Here is a 16,114-nt window from a genome sequence, read left to right as displayed (position 1 = left end):
CTTAGATAGTGTCCCCCTTTCTGCCTTCGGGGTCCCTCAACAGAGCGAGTGGGGGATTGTGGTCAGGCCCAGGAGTAATTTTTGGGGCGCCCTAGCCTTGCCACAGGAACCCAGCCTCACTCACTCTGTAGGGTACAACCCTGTGGCTACTTTGCATCCACAGGAAAGTCGAGACTAGTATAATAAACACCATCGACCTTTACCAGCTGGTAACATCTTGCCATATTTTCTTCCCTTCTCTCACCTATGCTCAATTTCTTCTTTATCCTTATTTTTTTTGCTGAATCATTTGACAGTAAGTAATGGACGTCACAACACTTGACCCCATAAGTATTTGAGCCCAGAACCCACAGTGGTCGCCCGAGTATCCCCGGGACGAACACAGGCCATCCCCACGACAAACACAGTCCATCCCCACAGCTAAGACCATTAGCAAGCTGAGGGAGTTACTGGATAGCCTGTGCATTTTCAGACACCGCTGTTTCGTCTGGTCACGTCCCTGAGAGCTGTTCTAGTGCTTTGTCCCGCAGTCAGGATCTAATGGAAGGTAACAGGTGGCATTCGGTTTTTATGTCTCCTTAGCCCCTTTTGTCTAGAACTTTTTCCCCGCATTACCATTTTGTAGAATCCAGGCCACTTCTTACAGAGTATCATGTTCTGGATTCATCTATTTATCATATAATTTGATGAGATCATTGATGTAACCTCTGAATGCAACACAGCAAGTCTTCTGCTGTAGGATATCCCAGGGTCAGAGACTTAAGAACCTTGATCTTTTCCATTTAGGAGAAGACTATTTTCCTTCTTCCTTTTTTTTGTGTGGGGGGAGGGTTTATTTAGTTCTTTGAGAGAGCGAGATCACAAGCAGTGGGGGATAGGCAGAGGGAGAGGAAGAAGGAGGCTCCCCACTGAGCAGGGAGCCCGACGTGGGGCTCAGTCCCAGGACCTGGGATCATGACCTGAGCTGAAGGCTGAGCCACCCAGGTGCCCCCAGACTGCTTTCTTTCTTATCTAACATCCCAGTCCTCATCATGGAAATAAGTGAATTTGTTCTTTTGTGCTCTGAATTTCCAGTACACCAGAAGGCTGGCATAGACTCGGGGTGGGAGGGGACATTTGGTCTGGGGGTGGGTAGCTCCCTGCTAACAGGTCAGTGCCCCCTGGTGTTCAAGACCTCCAGCCTTAGTTGTCTGTGGCTGCTCGAATGTCACGGGCTTTGAGCTGTTGGTGACTGAAGTCTCGCGCTGATGCCACTTTTCTGTTCTCTTCACAGAATATGTGCACCATCGAAGCAGAGCTGGAGAATCTGCTGGGGGAGTTCTCCATCAAGATGAAAGGTACCCTGTCCCCCCCGTTCAGAGAGTGAGGCGCCATCTCCACATACAGAGCTCCCTGGAGTTTGAGGGCACCCACTATTTTTATTTTTCTTGCAAAGACAGGGTTTTTGTAGAGGTAATGTGGGGAAAAGTTCTAGACAAAAGGGGCTAACGAGACATAAAAACCAAATGCCACCTGTTACCTTCCATTAGATCCTGACTGTGGGACACTGCACTAGAACAGCTCTCAAGGACGTGACAGACCAAACAGCGGTGTCTGAAAACGCCCATGCTCACCCCTCCCCATTTGTGAATGTGTTGATGTTCTAGAACCTTCTAGTCCAAGACTTGCCTGCACCCTTAAATCTTTATTATGGCAGAGCTTCAAGCATACACAGAATGAAGAAAATGTTAACAATGAACCCCCATCACCTAGACTGAATAATTAGTAGGATTTTGCCACGTTGCCTTCATCTGTTTTTTCATTTGATGATATATAACCCAGATATATGAGTCTGCCTGTGTGTATTTAAAATCCCTTAAAGAACAGGGACTTCTTCTTACATAAATAACCACAATAATATCATCACATATTAATAAAATTAATACAGCTCTGTTATTAATCCACTCCATTACGCAGTTTCCCCAGCTGCCTCAGAAATGCTTTGTACAATTGGTTTGTTCACGCTGGGATCCAAATAAGGTCCGTGTGCCATGCTTGGTCATGAGGTGTCTCTTGGGCTTCCTTTCATCTAAGCAGACCCTTCCCGTTTTCCTCCTACCGTTGAAACTTCTGTTGTACAGAATATCCCACGTTCTCCGTTTGTCTTTTGGTTTCTTTGTGGTGTTTTAGTTGTTCCTTCCTGCTCACGTTTTCTGCAAACTACCCACCCATTACTGAAGGGTATTTATTTTTAGTGTAAAACCCACAAAGGACTGCATTTTCCTCCTTTGCCCAGTGCGTTTCCGGTGTTTGCTCTGGAAAGTTCTGACCTAGAAGTGTGATGGGTTGTTGATCCCTTTACCGCGGTGTGTTCGGAACAAAGAAGGCCCACCAGGGCTGGGAAATGGAGCATGGCCCAGTGTTGCGGTCAGGGCTCTCCGATCGGCCACAGCCCCCCCCCCTTTGTCTTGAGTTTGGGCCCGTTCACTGTGGTAAAGAGGGCTGGGGCGCAGGCGCTCTGGTCCTCACGTTCCTGCAGCACCTTGATCCCTGGGTTGTTGCTAATGGAGACTTAATCACCCTCTCCATGACTTCTTACAATTAAGGGAGTAGATAAGGGGCACTTTTTTTTTTTTAAGTGCTCAACAGGAGAGTTTCGTTTTCTGTTTTTCAAATGAGTCAGCACGGCGTTGTTTCAAGCGCTGGGCACCCCCATGAGAACATGAGAGCCACTCTGAAGGAGTTACTCCTGGAATAACAATGACCTTGACCTTCAGCTTCCCCAGGGGCTGCATTCTTCCCTAGAGCAGACCTGAGTGTGAATTGGTTTGTCATTCGGTGTGACATCTCTGCACTCACTGTCCCATGGAAGTTCTCCGTTTATCACTTTCTCCTTTACTGTCTTCGTGTTGGGTCCTCACCTGAGCTGCAGGTTCCAAAACCACTCAGGCTCTGTCTCAGACCCAGCAAGTCAGGATGATTTCATTAGCGGGATGATTCTGGAAAACAACTGCCTTGAATCGGCGTTTAACAGAAAGCACGTTCCTCTTGTGTCTGCCGACCCTCGGCACCATCCGTGCAGCCCAGTCGGTCTCATAGCTGAGAGAGACTCAGGTCACACACATCTTCTGGCAGTGAACACCAGGAGGACCAGATTTCCCTGATTTCTATTATCCAGTGCACTTGTTTTTGGCAGGGTGATCATTTCCCCATTTTATTGACGGGAAATGGGTGTTAAATGACTTGTCCCAGAAGTCACATAGCGAGTTGGAGTCAAACTTGAGACTGAATTCCAGGGCTTCTGGCTTCTAGAACGTTCCCAGGCTCAATCTCCTATAAGGAAGGATGTTCGAAGAACCAATACTAGAAACTGTTGCTCAAAGCATGGTCTCTTCTGTAGGAAGGTCGTCTCCAGTCCAGCCCACAGGCAGATGGTGGTCAGGGAGACAATGGTGCTGGGGGCCCGCCATCCCTGAGGGACCAGACACCAGCTCTATCACAGCCCTGGGTCCTAAAGGGTTGTCCTGGTGACAGAACCTCCCATTTGCTGAGCTCTTCCATCTCTGCCTCTCCCTGTTCCCTCTCTCCTGCCTGGTCTGTTTCCCTCACTTCCGTCTGGGCCTTTGGTTTCCCCCAAGGGGACTCTAGGCCCGAAAGATAGTCTCCTTTTTCATTACACATTACTCTCCCTTTGCACTTCCCTAATCTAACATGAAAACTCAGAAATGACAACTGGGAAGTCTTTCAGAGGGAACGCCTCCGTGGAAATCTTCCTCTCTCTCAGTAAAGAGAAGCCTCCTCAGGCTGCCAAGAAATCTACATCTTCGCAATCAGCTACTTTCTTATCTGTGATTCCTTCTGGTAGAACATAACCACCCCCCAACGCACAGACTGATGTCCCCTGAGGAGATTTCATAATATTGTCAGACCTGGTAACCCAACTTCCTCCCACCACACCCTTCCACACTTCCCTTTCTGCCACACCCAACACAGAGAAAACAACCCTTTTGGTTTTGTGTGAATGTGTGGCCCCCTGGGGTGTGGGTAGGTTGATGGTAAAAACAACAGATGGGTTACAGAGCTCCTGCTCTCGGCCCAGCACAAGGTTGCATCCCCATGAGTGGCCCTTGGCTTTGAGTTCCATACAGCCCACTGGAGAAAAATGGACGTAGGAACCAGTGCATTCTAATTCAGTAGAACGAATGACCGCTTGGACCAATGGGGTGGCCGGCTTGTCTCCGAAGCCCCCAGCAGGGTGGGGACGAGGAGAAGGGTGCCACTCACCTATCTTGAGGGAGGGAAGCAAGAAGGAAGGAGGAAGGCTCCCCATTGTAACATTTGAATTACAGCGAGAGGGACTGTTCTGGGCAGGTGAACAGCAATGGGCTGGTATTCACCAAACAGGGGAAAACATGTTGACAAATGGCAGGTGGATGGGCCAGGTGGGAGCCCATTCTAGAAGAAGAGCTATGGCCGTCCATGGGCACTGGATCTTAATGTGCCTTGAATGTCAGGCTAACGAGGGAGACTCTCCTTAGCTGGGACCTAGATGAAAAGTGGTCTCTCAAGGAAAACCACCTCTCCCAGCTCTTGCTTCATTCCAGTGACGTTCAAGGCAGTGGGCATCTCCAAGCCTGTGTCTGCCTCTCCAGCTTTCGGGGCAGGGCGTACCTTGACAGAGGGAAGAACTACCCATGAGCTCGTAAATCTGCACTATTTATACCTGGTCAGTAAATCAGGAAGGCCTGGAACAGAACTCCTGTCTGTTCAGCTGCTTGACTCCTTTCCTTAGAGCAGAAAGTGTGACTTCCTTACCTTGATCACACTCCACCCGCTGTGAAACTGTTAATATTATCGCGAATACCCAGCCACCCTTTTCTGTGTGTATATGCTGTCAGCATGTGTGATCTGCTCTATCTTTAGAAAGGAAGGTCTTCATAGAACTGGCAAAAATGGGGAGCATTCTTCCAGCAGAAAAGTCTCTGAGCAAAGGAAGGAAAGGTGTCGCATCTGGGCCTTCCAAACAAGGCCAGAGAAGAGCCGTTTTCTCAGTAATGGGTGTTTACAGTAAAACAGGCAAAAAGATGCAGAAAGACAGATCATAGAAATAAAAGCCCCCAACCCCCACCAGATGCTCACCCCCACGATGGTCTGCAGAATGACCATAATGAAAGCTCTCTAGACAGTGCAACAGGAATCACAAAACTGCTGAGAAAACATGAATCTTACCCCAGCTGTGAAAATCCCAGCAGGCCACTGGCCAGGTTTGAAAGACATCAAGCTGCAACTGTAATTGCCCCACCGCGAGTTTCAGTTCTGCAAGCAGCGTGGTGATTGGCTTACACAAGCTGCTAGAACCTGAGGAAGCAGAGCCCCAGACCTGCTTCGGCCTGGCTGGTGCTTGTTTGCAACCTTAAGCCAGTAATCAGCACCTTGGGTGATAACTGCTACGAGCAATTTCAACAGGTTTTGCTTCAATAACCTGGGCTTATAAGCTCGAAACCCATCACTACCAAGTACCTTTCTCCCATTTGGATAAACTCAGATATGAAATTTCTGGTAATTTTGAAAGGGGGGGAAAAAAAACCTTGAAAGCATTTTTCCCCCATACATACCTTGACCCACACTAATACCTGGTCGGCTTCTTGTTTTTTGTTTTTTTTTTAACCAGGATTCTGTTGTAATTGCAAGGTAAACTGGCAAAGGATAAAACCTGAACTGATTTGCAGAGGTTTTATATTATTTTATTTTATGAAGACTTGTTCATTCATTTGAGAGAGAAAGAGAGAACACCCCAGTTCTAGTGGGGGTAGGGACAGTGAGAATCCTCAAGCAGAGTCCCCACTGAGCCCTGAGCCCTACTTGGGGCTGGATCTCAGGAGCCTGAGATCATGACCTGAGCAGAAACCAAGAGTTGGATGCTCAACCAACTTAGCCTCCCAGGTGCCCCTCTGCAGAGGTGGTTGCTGTTGTTGTTGTTTTTTAAAGATTTTATTTATTTATTTGACAGACAGAGATCACAAGTAGGCAGAGAGGCAGGCAGAGAGAGAGAGGTTCCGAAGCAGGCTCCCTGCTGAGCAGAGAGCCCCATTCGGGGCTCAATCCCAGGTCCCTGGGATCATGACCTGAGCCGAAGGTAGAGGCCTTAACCCACTGAGCCACCCAGGCACCCCTCTGCAGAGGTTTTAAATGGCACTTTGGATCTTAGAATTGGCATGTCTCACCAGTTCCTATTTGTAGAAACCCATCAATTGTGCTTTTTTTCTGATGTATTAAAAAAATTAAATCGTCCAGAAAATAATTAGTGAACATTGACTTTTTAAGTTCCGCTCTTATTTTAGGAAATCTGTTCAAGTGGCTTCTTGTGTTCTAATTGTCAGACCCGTTCCGGGACTGGCTCCAAAGTGGTAGGGAGGCAGAACGAGATGGTGAGTTGCTGCCATCTACTGACAGATGGTGGTAACAGCAGGTGCTTTCTTAAGCCTCCCTGGACCTCGTCGATGATCTTAACCCTGGAGTGTCCTTGAGATGGGTGGAAAGCAGAATCCTCCATTCCCCATCTCACAGCTCCATAGGGCTACTCACAGAAGGCACGATGCCCGGCATCATACCATCCTCATTATCTTTCCATGGGTAAAAGCATGTTTAACCTACTATAAGAACAACCAAGAACTGAAAGATTGTAAATGGCCTCTTGAGGAGACTGAACCACCACGGGATCCGTGGTTCGAACGGACATCCTGCGCGTGAAGGAATGTAAGAGTCCCAGGGCTGGTCTTGTACCAGCTATTTCCTCCCTGGCCACCTCTATCAAAAGTGAGGGATTGTTCTTCTCGAGTCTGTTTTAAAATTTTTAAATGGTACCTTCTCATTTTTTAAAATACAGGCAAGTAGACCAAAAATTTTAAAGTCATAATATAGTCGCTCCACCAGTGCTAAACTTTGTAAAAATTGTCGTGAATTCCCAAATAAGCTTTCCTCTGCATATATGCTGTTTGTCAGCCAACATACATGATCTTGTTTGTCTTTTCTCTTATAAAATAAATGCATGATACTTTAAAAAGCCCCATAAAAATCACTATATAATGTCAAAACTGTAACTTGCTTCATAATCCCATCTTATCAGAGATAATTATTTTTATCACTTTGATATGTTTTTCTAGAATTTTTTCCTATGGATACATTTTTATGTAGCGGAGGTCATCCTCTACATAGGTTTTATATTTTGCCTTTTTGCTTTTTTTTTAACTTAATATTACTTCATAAACATTATCTTATTAAAGATATCTAAACATCTGTACTGAAATTTTTTACTTGAAGAGTGGTCGACACACAATGTTACATTAGTTTTAGGCATACAGCAGAGTGATTTGACAGGTTTATATGCTGTGCTATGCTGGGTATGAGTAGCTCCCATCTGTCCCCATACCACACTATGATAGTGCCATCAATTGTATTCCCAATGATGGACTTTTCATTCCCATGACTTATTTACTCCGTAACTGGAAGTCTGTACCTCCCACCCCCCTTCACCCCTTTGGCCCATCCCTCCACTCCCTTCCCTCTGACAACCATCAGCTTGTTCTCTGTTATCTATGGGTCTGCTTCTGGTTTTGTTTACTCATTTTGTTTTTAGATTCCACATATAAATGAAATCATGCGGTATTTGTCTTTCTCAGCCTGGCTTATTTCATGTAGCATTATAGACTCTAGCTCCATCTGTGTTCTCACAAATGGCAAGATCGCATCCTTTTTTATGGCTGAGTAATATTCTGGTGTATATAAACATTTGTACTGAATTCTTAACTGGAATTCTTAATTGTATTTTTTTTTTTAATTAGAAAGCGAGAAAGTACTAGAGAGTTTGCCCATTTTTATTCAATTTGTCTCATTCCTTGATGACAGTATTGTCTTCGGGTCCCTATTCGGGTAAAGGACTTTGCTTTGTGATTGGCACAGAAACAAAGCCAGGATTACTGATGAGTTTCTGTTAACAAGTATAGTCTCTTACATTTGCCGTGTACGTCCGATGTGCGTACCTTCCTCCCCACAACTTTATTCATGCTTGACACACAGTAGACACTCCAGAAATATTGCTGAGTAAATACAGGCCACTCACTCCACCCACACGTATCCTCTCCCCCATGCCTTCTTCATTCGCCCGTGGTGATACTCTTTTGTTCACATGCCACCTTCCTCCCTTTAACTACCCTGCGTTAAATGAGATAGAATTTCTTGTTTAATTATATAAGTAACACATTGTTACAAAAATTCAGAATATAGGGAAAGAACCTCCTTTTACTGTCTCTTCATTGCTGTTCCCCTCTCTGATGTGTATCAATTTGCTGTCTTTTCATACCGATAACCTCTTTTAAGTGAGCTGTATCTAGCACATGCTCAATGAGTAGTATTAACCCACTCCCCAGTATATAATCGTTACTATGTATTGTCTTCACAGTCATTGCCATCAATTGTCTTTACAAACAGTTCTATGAGGTGGACACTGCTCCCCTCCTTTTAGAGGTGAAGAAAGTGGAGTTAATATCTAGAGGGTACTTGCTGGTAGAGAAAAAAGAAATCCGTTTCAGCTTTAACTCCTCTTACTGTCTCTTGTCCTTGTCTGTTTCATCCCCAAAACCGCATTTTGTTCTGTTTTCTGGGTATCCATGAAGTCTCTTTAATTTGCAGATTGTTACCCCAGGACACAGACCCTCCCATACACTGAGTCTCCATAAATATCTACAGAAAGAAAGAAAACGACTGATGAAACCCGGGGTCCTTGGGATGTCCCACGACACTGCTGTGATGTGCTGTGTTCTTGCTGGCACAGCCAAAATGGGGCTGGATCTCAGACTGGCAATGACAAGCCAATGGCACAGTGGCGCCATCGAAGGGAAGCCCCATCTCCACTTGGGGAGTCTGGGTTGTTGTCCTTTGGTTGGTTGTCAGACCTTTGCTGAATCATTGGCTTTGTGTAGACAGTAACCCATTCTAAGTGGTTTCATAATATACTAGGTGGTGGCATCATTATGCCAGATAAATAGGAAAAGGAAAACACGGGAATGAGTGAATTGGAGAGAGGCAAGGGTACAGGGAATCTTCACCCAAACAAGAGGAACTTACCAGAAATCATGAATCTTGGGACAGAAAGAAAAACAAGAGAGCTGTTTATGTTCATGAGAGCATTTTGGGTAAATAAAGGCACATATCTTTCTGGCCCTCGTTCTCTGATCTTGAAACCCAGGTGGACCCTCAGCTGACCCAGGATACACACAGAGTTCTAGCCCCTGCCCAACAGCCTTCTTTGCCCCAGAAAGCAGCGTCTTTGATGGATCCAGTCAGGAATGTTCTCCCAGGCCGGGGTAGATGGAATTCCCAGCATCGCAGCACCCTCTGGCGCTCCCCCAAAGCTATTGCATGAGCTTTCGCAAAGGCCTGCGGCTTAGGGTTTGTAACTGTGCTGGTGTGGATTTGCGAAGAGGGGAGATCTGTTCTGCACCTCATATCCCATTGCTTGCTTTACAGGTCTGGCTGGTTTTGCCCGCCTCTGTCCTGGAGATCAGTATGAGGTAAGTGTCCTGTCAGTCTGTGGGTTGGAATCGAGGATTTGAGGGACAAGAGTCAGGTGGTCATTATTTTGCTTCTTAAATTCCTTTTTTTTTTTCTTTTACGTTTGTTTATCTTGAAAAAGAATTAAACCAATGAGAAAATCTGGAGATGGAGACCCTCATGTAGTCTCCACCCAGATCCAATTTCCACCATTTTGCCACACTGGTGGTGGTATTACTGCGATGATTGTTGTTATTTTGCTGAAACATTCTAGACTAATGCACAGACATGGAGACCTTTCACCTGAAATGATTTTCCTAAAAACAGAAGGACATGCTGTCCTATCAGCACTGTGCAGTTGTCCATGCAACCAACTTAACGATGGCCCTTAGCTACGGTTGCGTGTTATACCTTATATACAATCTGTCTCGTCTTTTCCCTGGTGTCCCAACGTTGTACTTGATAGCCGTCTTTTCTCCCGCTGCAAGAGCCCATCCCAGATCACTAGTGCTTTTAAATATTGTGGGATGAAGAAACTAGTATCTAGACCTTTCTTTATAAAGATATACTCCAGAAAGTATAAAAGCCTTTCATTTTTTCCCCCTTCAAAAGGGAACTTCCCTAATTATTTCATCTAACTGTCTCCTCCAAAACCCACCATGATCATCCTCGGGGAGGGCGGGGGAGGAGGATCTTCCTGGCGGAGCAAGGAGAGCGGGAGACCCTCTTGCCGGACTGTGTTGGACTTCAAAATCCTCGTCTCGCTCTGTCTTCTTTATCCAGGAGGAGGGGTCTTACTTCTTGCTTCTGGCTGCTAAGTAGGTTTTAGCTGATGGTTTCTCCTCCCTATCACCGAGCTGGGGAGTACAGTGACTGTTGTAATAGACTTATGGGGGGAATGAACTGGCCCTGATGACCGCGGTGACACGGAAGGACACAGTGTGATGACCCTTTACTACAGGAGGCCCTCCATGTGCTCTTGGAGGGGAACAGACCTTCCTCCTCCTTGAAAGCCTCTTCCCTGCCCCCTACCTGCTCCACCCCCCAGGCCCCAGGAAATTTGGAAGAACCCAGCAGAGGGGGTAGCTGGAGGAGGATGGAGAAGGGGAGAAGAGCAGCTGCTTTATTTCCCTGCTTTTTTAATCTTGGTGTTGGGTGGGGAAGGTGGGGGAGGGTCGTGGGACCTGAGGTGTGGTTTTCTGCAGATTTTCATGAAGTACGGCCGGCAGAGGTGGAAACTGAAAGGCAAGATAGAAGCCAATGGCAAGCAGAGCTGGGACGGGGAAGAGGTGGTGTTCCTGCCCCTGATCGTTGGCTTCATCTCCATCAAGGTTCAGTATTGTCTCCATCGTCCCCCGTCTTCCCACTGCACAGCTGGGTAGCCCACGGGTGGCGATTTATGTTCATGACTTCTGCCCGCCACCCCCCACCCCGCAGACCCCTCTCTGCACCCTGAGTCTGTGGCAAAGACCACTGCTGTCTCCCAGAGCGGGCTGTGAAGAACACAGGGGAAGCATGCCTGGCCTTTCTCCTGGGCTCCCTGTAAGGCCTTCCCACTCCTTCTCTCACCAGGTCACAGAACTCAAAGGGCTCGCCACACACCTCCTGGTCGGCAGTGTGACGTGTGAGACCAAAGAGCTATTTGCCGCCCGACCTCAGGTGGTGGCCGTTGACATCAACGACCTCGGCACCATCAAACTGAGCCTGGAGATCACTTGGTAGTAAGTGGCCCTTTTCCGTGGGGTCCTGTTAGAAGTACACACCTCAGGCTGGGCTGTTCCGAGGGTGGCCCTTGGACAGAGTCCCCAGGGAGCTCGTCGCAGAAGGAGACATGGTTCCAACTGAGACCTGTGTTAGAACCTCGCAGGGGACAAGGATCTGTCCCCTGGCTTGCCACATGACAGTTGTGCACCGTTGTTTCCATAAGTCGGAGAAGCCTCTGTCTTATCACTGTTCTCTTCTACTTCTTGTTTTAAAATATTTTATCCTGCCACCTTCCCTCCCTGTCAACCTTTAGATACATATATAATAATATAAGGCTCAAGTAAGCTAATTTGGGAGGAAAATAACAGTCCAGGAGGAGATATTTCACCCTCAGAAAGATCCCGATTCTCACTATAGGGTTTTCAATGCCTGTCCCACTTCTGCTCTATCCCATATGCTGCTCAGGGAAACTTCTCACGCTCTCCTACAGCAGAACATTGCCAAAGGGCAGGAGATACCTCTTGTCAGAGCCGTGAACTTAAAGGTGGTTTTCTGAGGTCGTCTCACGAGAAAGGTCATGTGTTATTTAAACATGGGTTGCTCTCAAAGTTTGCTACGACGCCTCTGGTGTATTACCACATAAATATGACCTGCTGAACACGGGTGTTCAGGGTCCCCTTTCCAACATGGGGGCGAGCCACAGAAGCAGCAGACCCCCTGCCGTCTTGTCACTGAAACACTATCCCGCACGTTCTGCCCAACCTTCCCTCCTTGTTGCTCATAGTCATTGATCTATCGGATGCGAGGTCGTTCTTGCTGGATGAACCAGATGCATGATGGCAAATGTTGTCATGTCGGACAGGACAGACTGTCCTCCTCCCATCACGCAGGAGTCTCTGTGTCCGCTGAGACAAGAGGGAGTCTATGTTTGTTTTCCTTAGAACAGTGATCTGTTGCTTTCTTATATTGTTAACACGTCTGTCCCTGCAAAGTCAGAGACATTTTATAGACTTCAACATCATGTGTTGGGCAAGCATTAATATGTTTACATTTCTAACATGAACGGAGAAGCAGATTCTCCTAGATAAGTCGCCCTTAGAGCCATGATGCTGATCTGTGGTCCCTTGCGTTGGTCTGGGTGTCGTGTTCTGCTCCACTTTCTGTTATCGTGGCTCGTTTTCAGCCCCCCCACACCCGCTGGTTTGCGTTGACTTTGGTGTCATGAGGAGCCTTCTCAGCCTGCAGTCCGGCTTGGGGGGCTGGAACGGACGCACATTCATGGGACTCCTTGTGTTGCAGCCCCTTCGACGTGGAGGACATGACGGCGTCCTCGGGTGCTGGGAACAAGGCGGCAGCCCTCCAGAGGAGGATGTCCATGTACAGCCAGGGCACCCCGGAGACCCCCACTCTGAAGGATCACTCCTTCTTCGTAAGTTCCCTGTGGCTTCTGGAGGAGGCGTGAATTCACGGCAGGGCTTACCCCCAGGATGTGAAACGCCTGACGTCTGGTGTCGTGGGTTCTCGATAACTTCTAGCAGTGCTCATCTCAAAGCTCCCCCTAATCAAGCAGCGACTAAGAAAAGCACATTCCAAGAGGCCCTGGGCCATTTGCACGCAGGCAAACACCACCTCCCGTCTGCCCTCTGCCCATCCTCCCCCCACCTCCCCAGTGCTTTGATAATGTGCAGACTTTCCCGGAGAGTCTCTGAGGTCAGCCTTTTAGGTAACGGATGTCGGTAAGGGCCTCCTTGCGGTCATCAGAAATGCTTGCTAGAATGCTCACAAAACACCGTGCCCATTGTCTCCCGCTAACTCCGCTGTCTGCTTTGACTTCCAAAGAGGTGGCTGCATCCTTCGGCGGCCAAGCCGCGGCGGTTGTCTGTCTTGAGTGCCTTGCAGGACACTTTCTTTGCCAAGCTGCACCGCAGCCGCTCTTTCAGCGACCTGCCCTCCCTCGGGCTGAGACCCAAGGCCGAGCTAGAGTTTTCCGTGAGTGTGGGTGGCCTGCCCGCCGTGCAGTGCTCGCCTCGGGGGCTCGGGGCGCGTTTGCTTCCATGTGTCTCTTCTCTCCTCTGTCTCGCTCGCGGGGCAGTGGTCACAACTGTCCTGTCCCTGGGGCGGGAAGTGTGTTCCTGCATGTGCCTCTGTCACAGACCTGGCATGGCCCTCTCGTCCCTGAGCCCTGCTTTTGTGCCGTGATTTTCTCCGCGGTGGCGAAGATGTCCATGGTAACAAGATCATCGTTTTTGAAAAATGCAGTTACCCCCCCCGCCCACTGTCAGAGAAGGTGTCTTTTCCCAGGTTAAGCGAGCTTATCGCTGAGGACTGTCTCAGTTTTAGACCTGGCGTGTGAGGGAGTCAGAAGCCTTTGTACCCACTTCCCTAGAGCTACTTTTATTTAAAGATGGTCTTTGCCTTAGTTTGTGGTAGTGTGTGTTAATTTTTCTCTACATTAGCAAACGAAGCTCTTTCTTTTGTAGTCAGGAATACAACAGGGGAGCTGCGGTTCCTGTGTCATACATCCTATCCCAAAAGAAATCACATAAGAACATACGGACATGGAAGCATCTGCTCTTTACAGACATGGAAAAGTTACCTTTGGGGGAAAATAAGAGTAATCTTTGAACGTCCAGAAAGGAAAGGACTAAAAAGTTTTCTAGTTAATGATGATAATCATTGCATCTAATTCGGTGAATTACAAAACACAGGTGAGAAGGGCCAGGCTAACCTAGCAGAGTTTCTAAGGCAAATAGGAACATTCTAGAAGGAAAATGTGCATGAACACATGGGCCAAAAATGGACATATAGCAGATGCTGTTGTATACACAGCTATCGATATAATGTGTATGTTCACGCTCACGTACTGTCAGTTCTGGAGAGAGTTGGTAGGGGTTTTAATAGCATAATTTAAAGGAGAGCGAGTTTTGAAAACCCTCCATGGCTTCTTGGAGCCTTTTGGATAAAGGCAGAGCCCTCAGAGCGGCTGTACCTGTCCGGCCTTCAGCAAGCTTGCCTCGCCTGCAATTGCCCGTTCTTGGTCCCCTGCTGCAGCCCCCAGAGCCCCAAGCACCCTCCAGCTGCACCTCCCCCTTTGTGAACTCCCGTCTGTGCACACCCACCGCTCCTCTGGAAGACCTTTCCTCCTCCTAGCCTAAACCTCCCCATCCTGCGGGGCTGAGCTCCAGGACCACCTGTTTCCCGGTTGGCAGCCAACCCCGCGTCGGGATCCTGCCTCGCGATGCCGTGCCTCGTTAGAGCTCACTCCCTTGTCCTGTCATGTGCCCATTCATGGGCAGGTCCCCTTGGCGCCCCGGAAGTCCCCTTGACCTGAGTGTCTCAGCTCAGTCTGACTCCATGCTCGCCACTTACACAGGTGCACGTCGGGTTTAGGTAAATGGCTGGCCAGGACTTTCGGATTTGAATAAGAGCCCGACTGAGTGGTCCCCCTGCCTTCACTGAGCCTCCCAGCACCCTGGGTGGCCAGGGATGTGCTTTGAAGATGAGATGAGATGGTGCAGGACCACCTGGAGGGCCCAGAGCTTCTGGGAGATGCTCCAGAAGTTCCCCCTTTCTCTCCCCTTGAGGTGGAGGGTGTGGGGGGCAGACAGAGGGCACTGAATTAAACAATCTCTGGGGCCCTTGGAGCCCCACCTGCTCCTCAACCGCTGCTGAGAAGTTTCTAGAACTTCCACTCTCGGGCCCGCCCCCCAGAACTCTGAGCAGCACTCTTCGGGGGGCGGCCACAGAAGAAAGCATTCTCTAGAGGCGACCCTGAGCCTGCAGAGGTTACCTGAGTGTCCCAAGGACACATCCCTTCACTCATCCCTGTGGTTAAAATGAATTGCCCTCCAGCCAGATGAGAATGTAAAGTTAGGGTTGAACTAACTGCACGGGTTAGGATCTGGGGGTCCCCAGTCCAGCAGTGGTGGGGGGACCAGGAGGACTGCTGGGGAGGACAGGGAGCTTTTGTCTTTCTGTCTACTGCATTTCACTACCAGGAACATTTTTGTTTCCTGGGCTTATTCCCAGCAATATTGTGATTTTTCCTTGCTTCCCACAGAATTCAAATAGACATGCACTTGGTACTTAACCATTTACTTAAAAGATCAGTCCAGAGCCCAAGAGAAATGATCCATTTCCAAGGAGCTGATCTCCAATCACTAGAAAACTTTTCCCACAGAGCAGCTCTTGGCCCTGAGACACGGCACAGACCACAGCGTAAGGAGCGATGACTTGGAAATCGTTTTAATGCCTGCATAAACAAATGATCTTGATTACCTGGGTATTCGTAACCTCTCTCCTTCCTGAGTTCTGCTTCATGAATCACAGAGTGTACTTGACCCAGCCTGGGTCGGCTTGACAAGAGGACGTGGTATTTCTAGACGCAGTTCTGGGAGAGCTTTAAGTTTATTCATCTTTGTCTCCCATTTTTACGGAGGCTTTGCAACTATGTTTCTGGCCTTCGGTTATTTGTGGCACGGTGACTAAATTAATAGAACATTTTCAAGGGCTTGGGAGTTGTGGGTAGAGGGTCTTTTAAAATAATTTATGAGAACTGAAGCAGAACAAAGCATCACATCTTTTGAGTGAACTAGCATGAGTGTTGGAACGTCTTTTAAGATAAATGCCAAAAAAAAAAAAATTTGTAGTGTTATTCATAACCATGGCTGCCAAATACTGTGAGATTCTGGATTTTAGGAAATAGGCTCTGTTCCCTCCCCTGCCCCCAATCTTTTCTTCTGAAAACTGTCGAACCTAGGAATAGAATAATGAACTTTCACGGAGACTCAACACCAGAAGTGGTTTGTAAAGGCTTTTCTTTTGCCTCACACACACATGTGCACAGACAGAATCAACAGCTAACATGTTAGGATTATGAAAG

The 16,114-nt window shown here is 47.9% G+C and overlaps 1 protein-coding gene across 9 annotated transcripts in view; it reads left to right on the top strand.

Moving 5' to 3' along the window:
• The window catches only part of RIPOR2 (RHO family interacting cell polarization regulator 2), a 209,138-nt gene that overhangs the window by 167,420 nt on the left and 25,604 nt on the right, over positions 1-16,114 (top strand). For 8 of the 9 annotated variants that reach the window (XR_004383163.1, XM_032861654.1, XM_032861655.1 and 5 more), the window contains exons 8-12: positions 1,274-1,337; positions 9,505-9,548; positions 10,734-10,859; positions 11,101-11,249; positions 12,532-12,661. Coding sequence is in view for 8 of the 9 variants with exons in the window: in XM_032861654.1 (XP_032717545.1) it covers positions 1,274-1,337; positions 9,505-9,548; positions 10,734-10,859; positions 11,101-11,249; positions 12,532-12,661 (513 nt within the window). In the remaining variant the exon portion in view is untranslated. Of the gene's footprint in view, positions 1-1,273; positions 1,338-9,504; positions 9,549-10,733; positions 10,860-11,100; positions 11,250-12,531; positions 12,662-13,071; positions 13,222-16,114 lie in introns of all 9 variants that reach the window. The other variant, XM_032861660.1, reaches the window with a different exon arrangement.

Source organism: Lontra canadensis, unplaced genomic scaffold (assembly GCF_010015895.1).
Source record: "Lontra canadensis isolate GAN:19392208 unplaced genomic scaffold, GSC_riverotter_1.0 scaffold21, whole genome shotgun sequence".
Classification (NCBI taxonomy): Eukaryota; Metazoa; Chordata; class Mammalia; order Carnivora; family Mustelidae; genus Lontra; species Lontra canadensis.
Note: the sequence above shows the minus strand (reverse complement) of the source record. Positions and strands in the feature narration are given on the sequence as shown.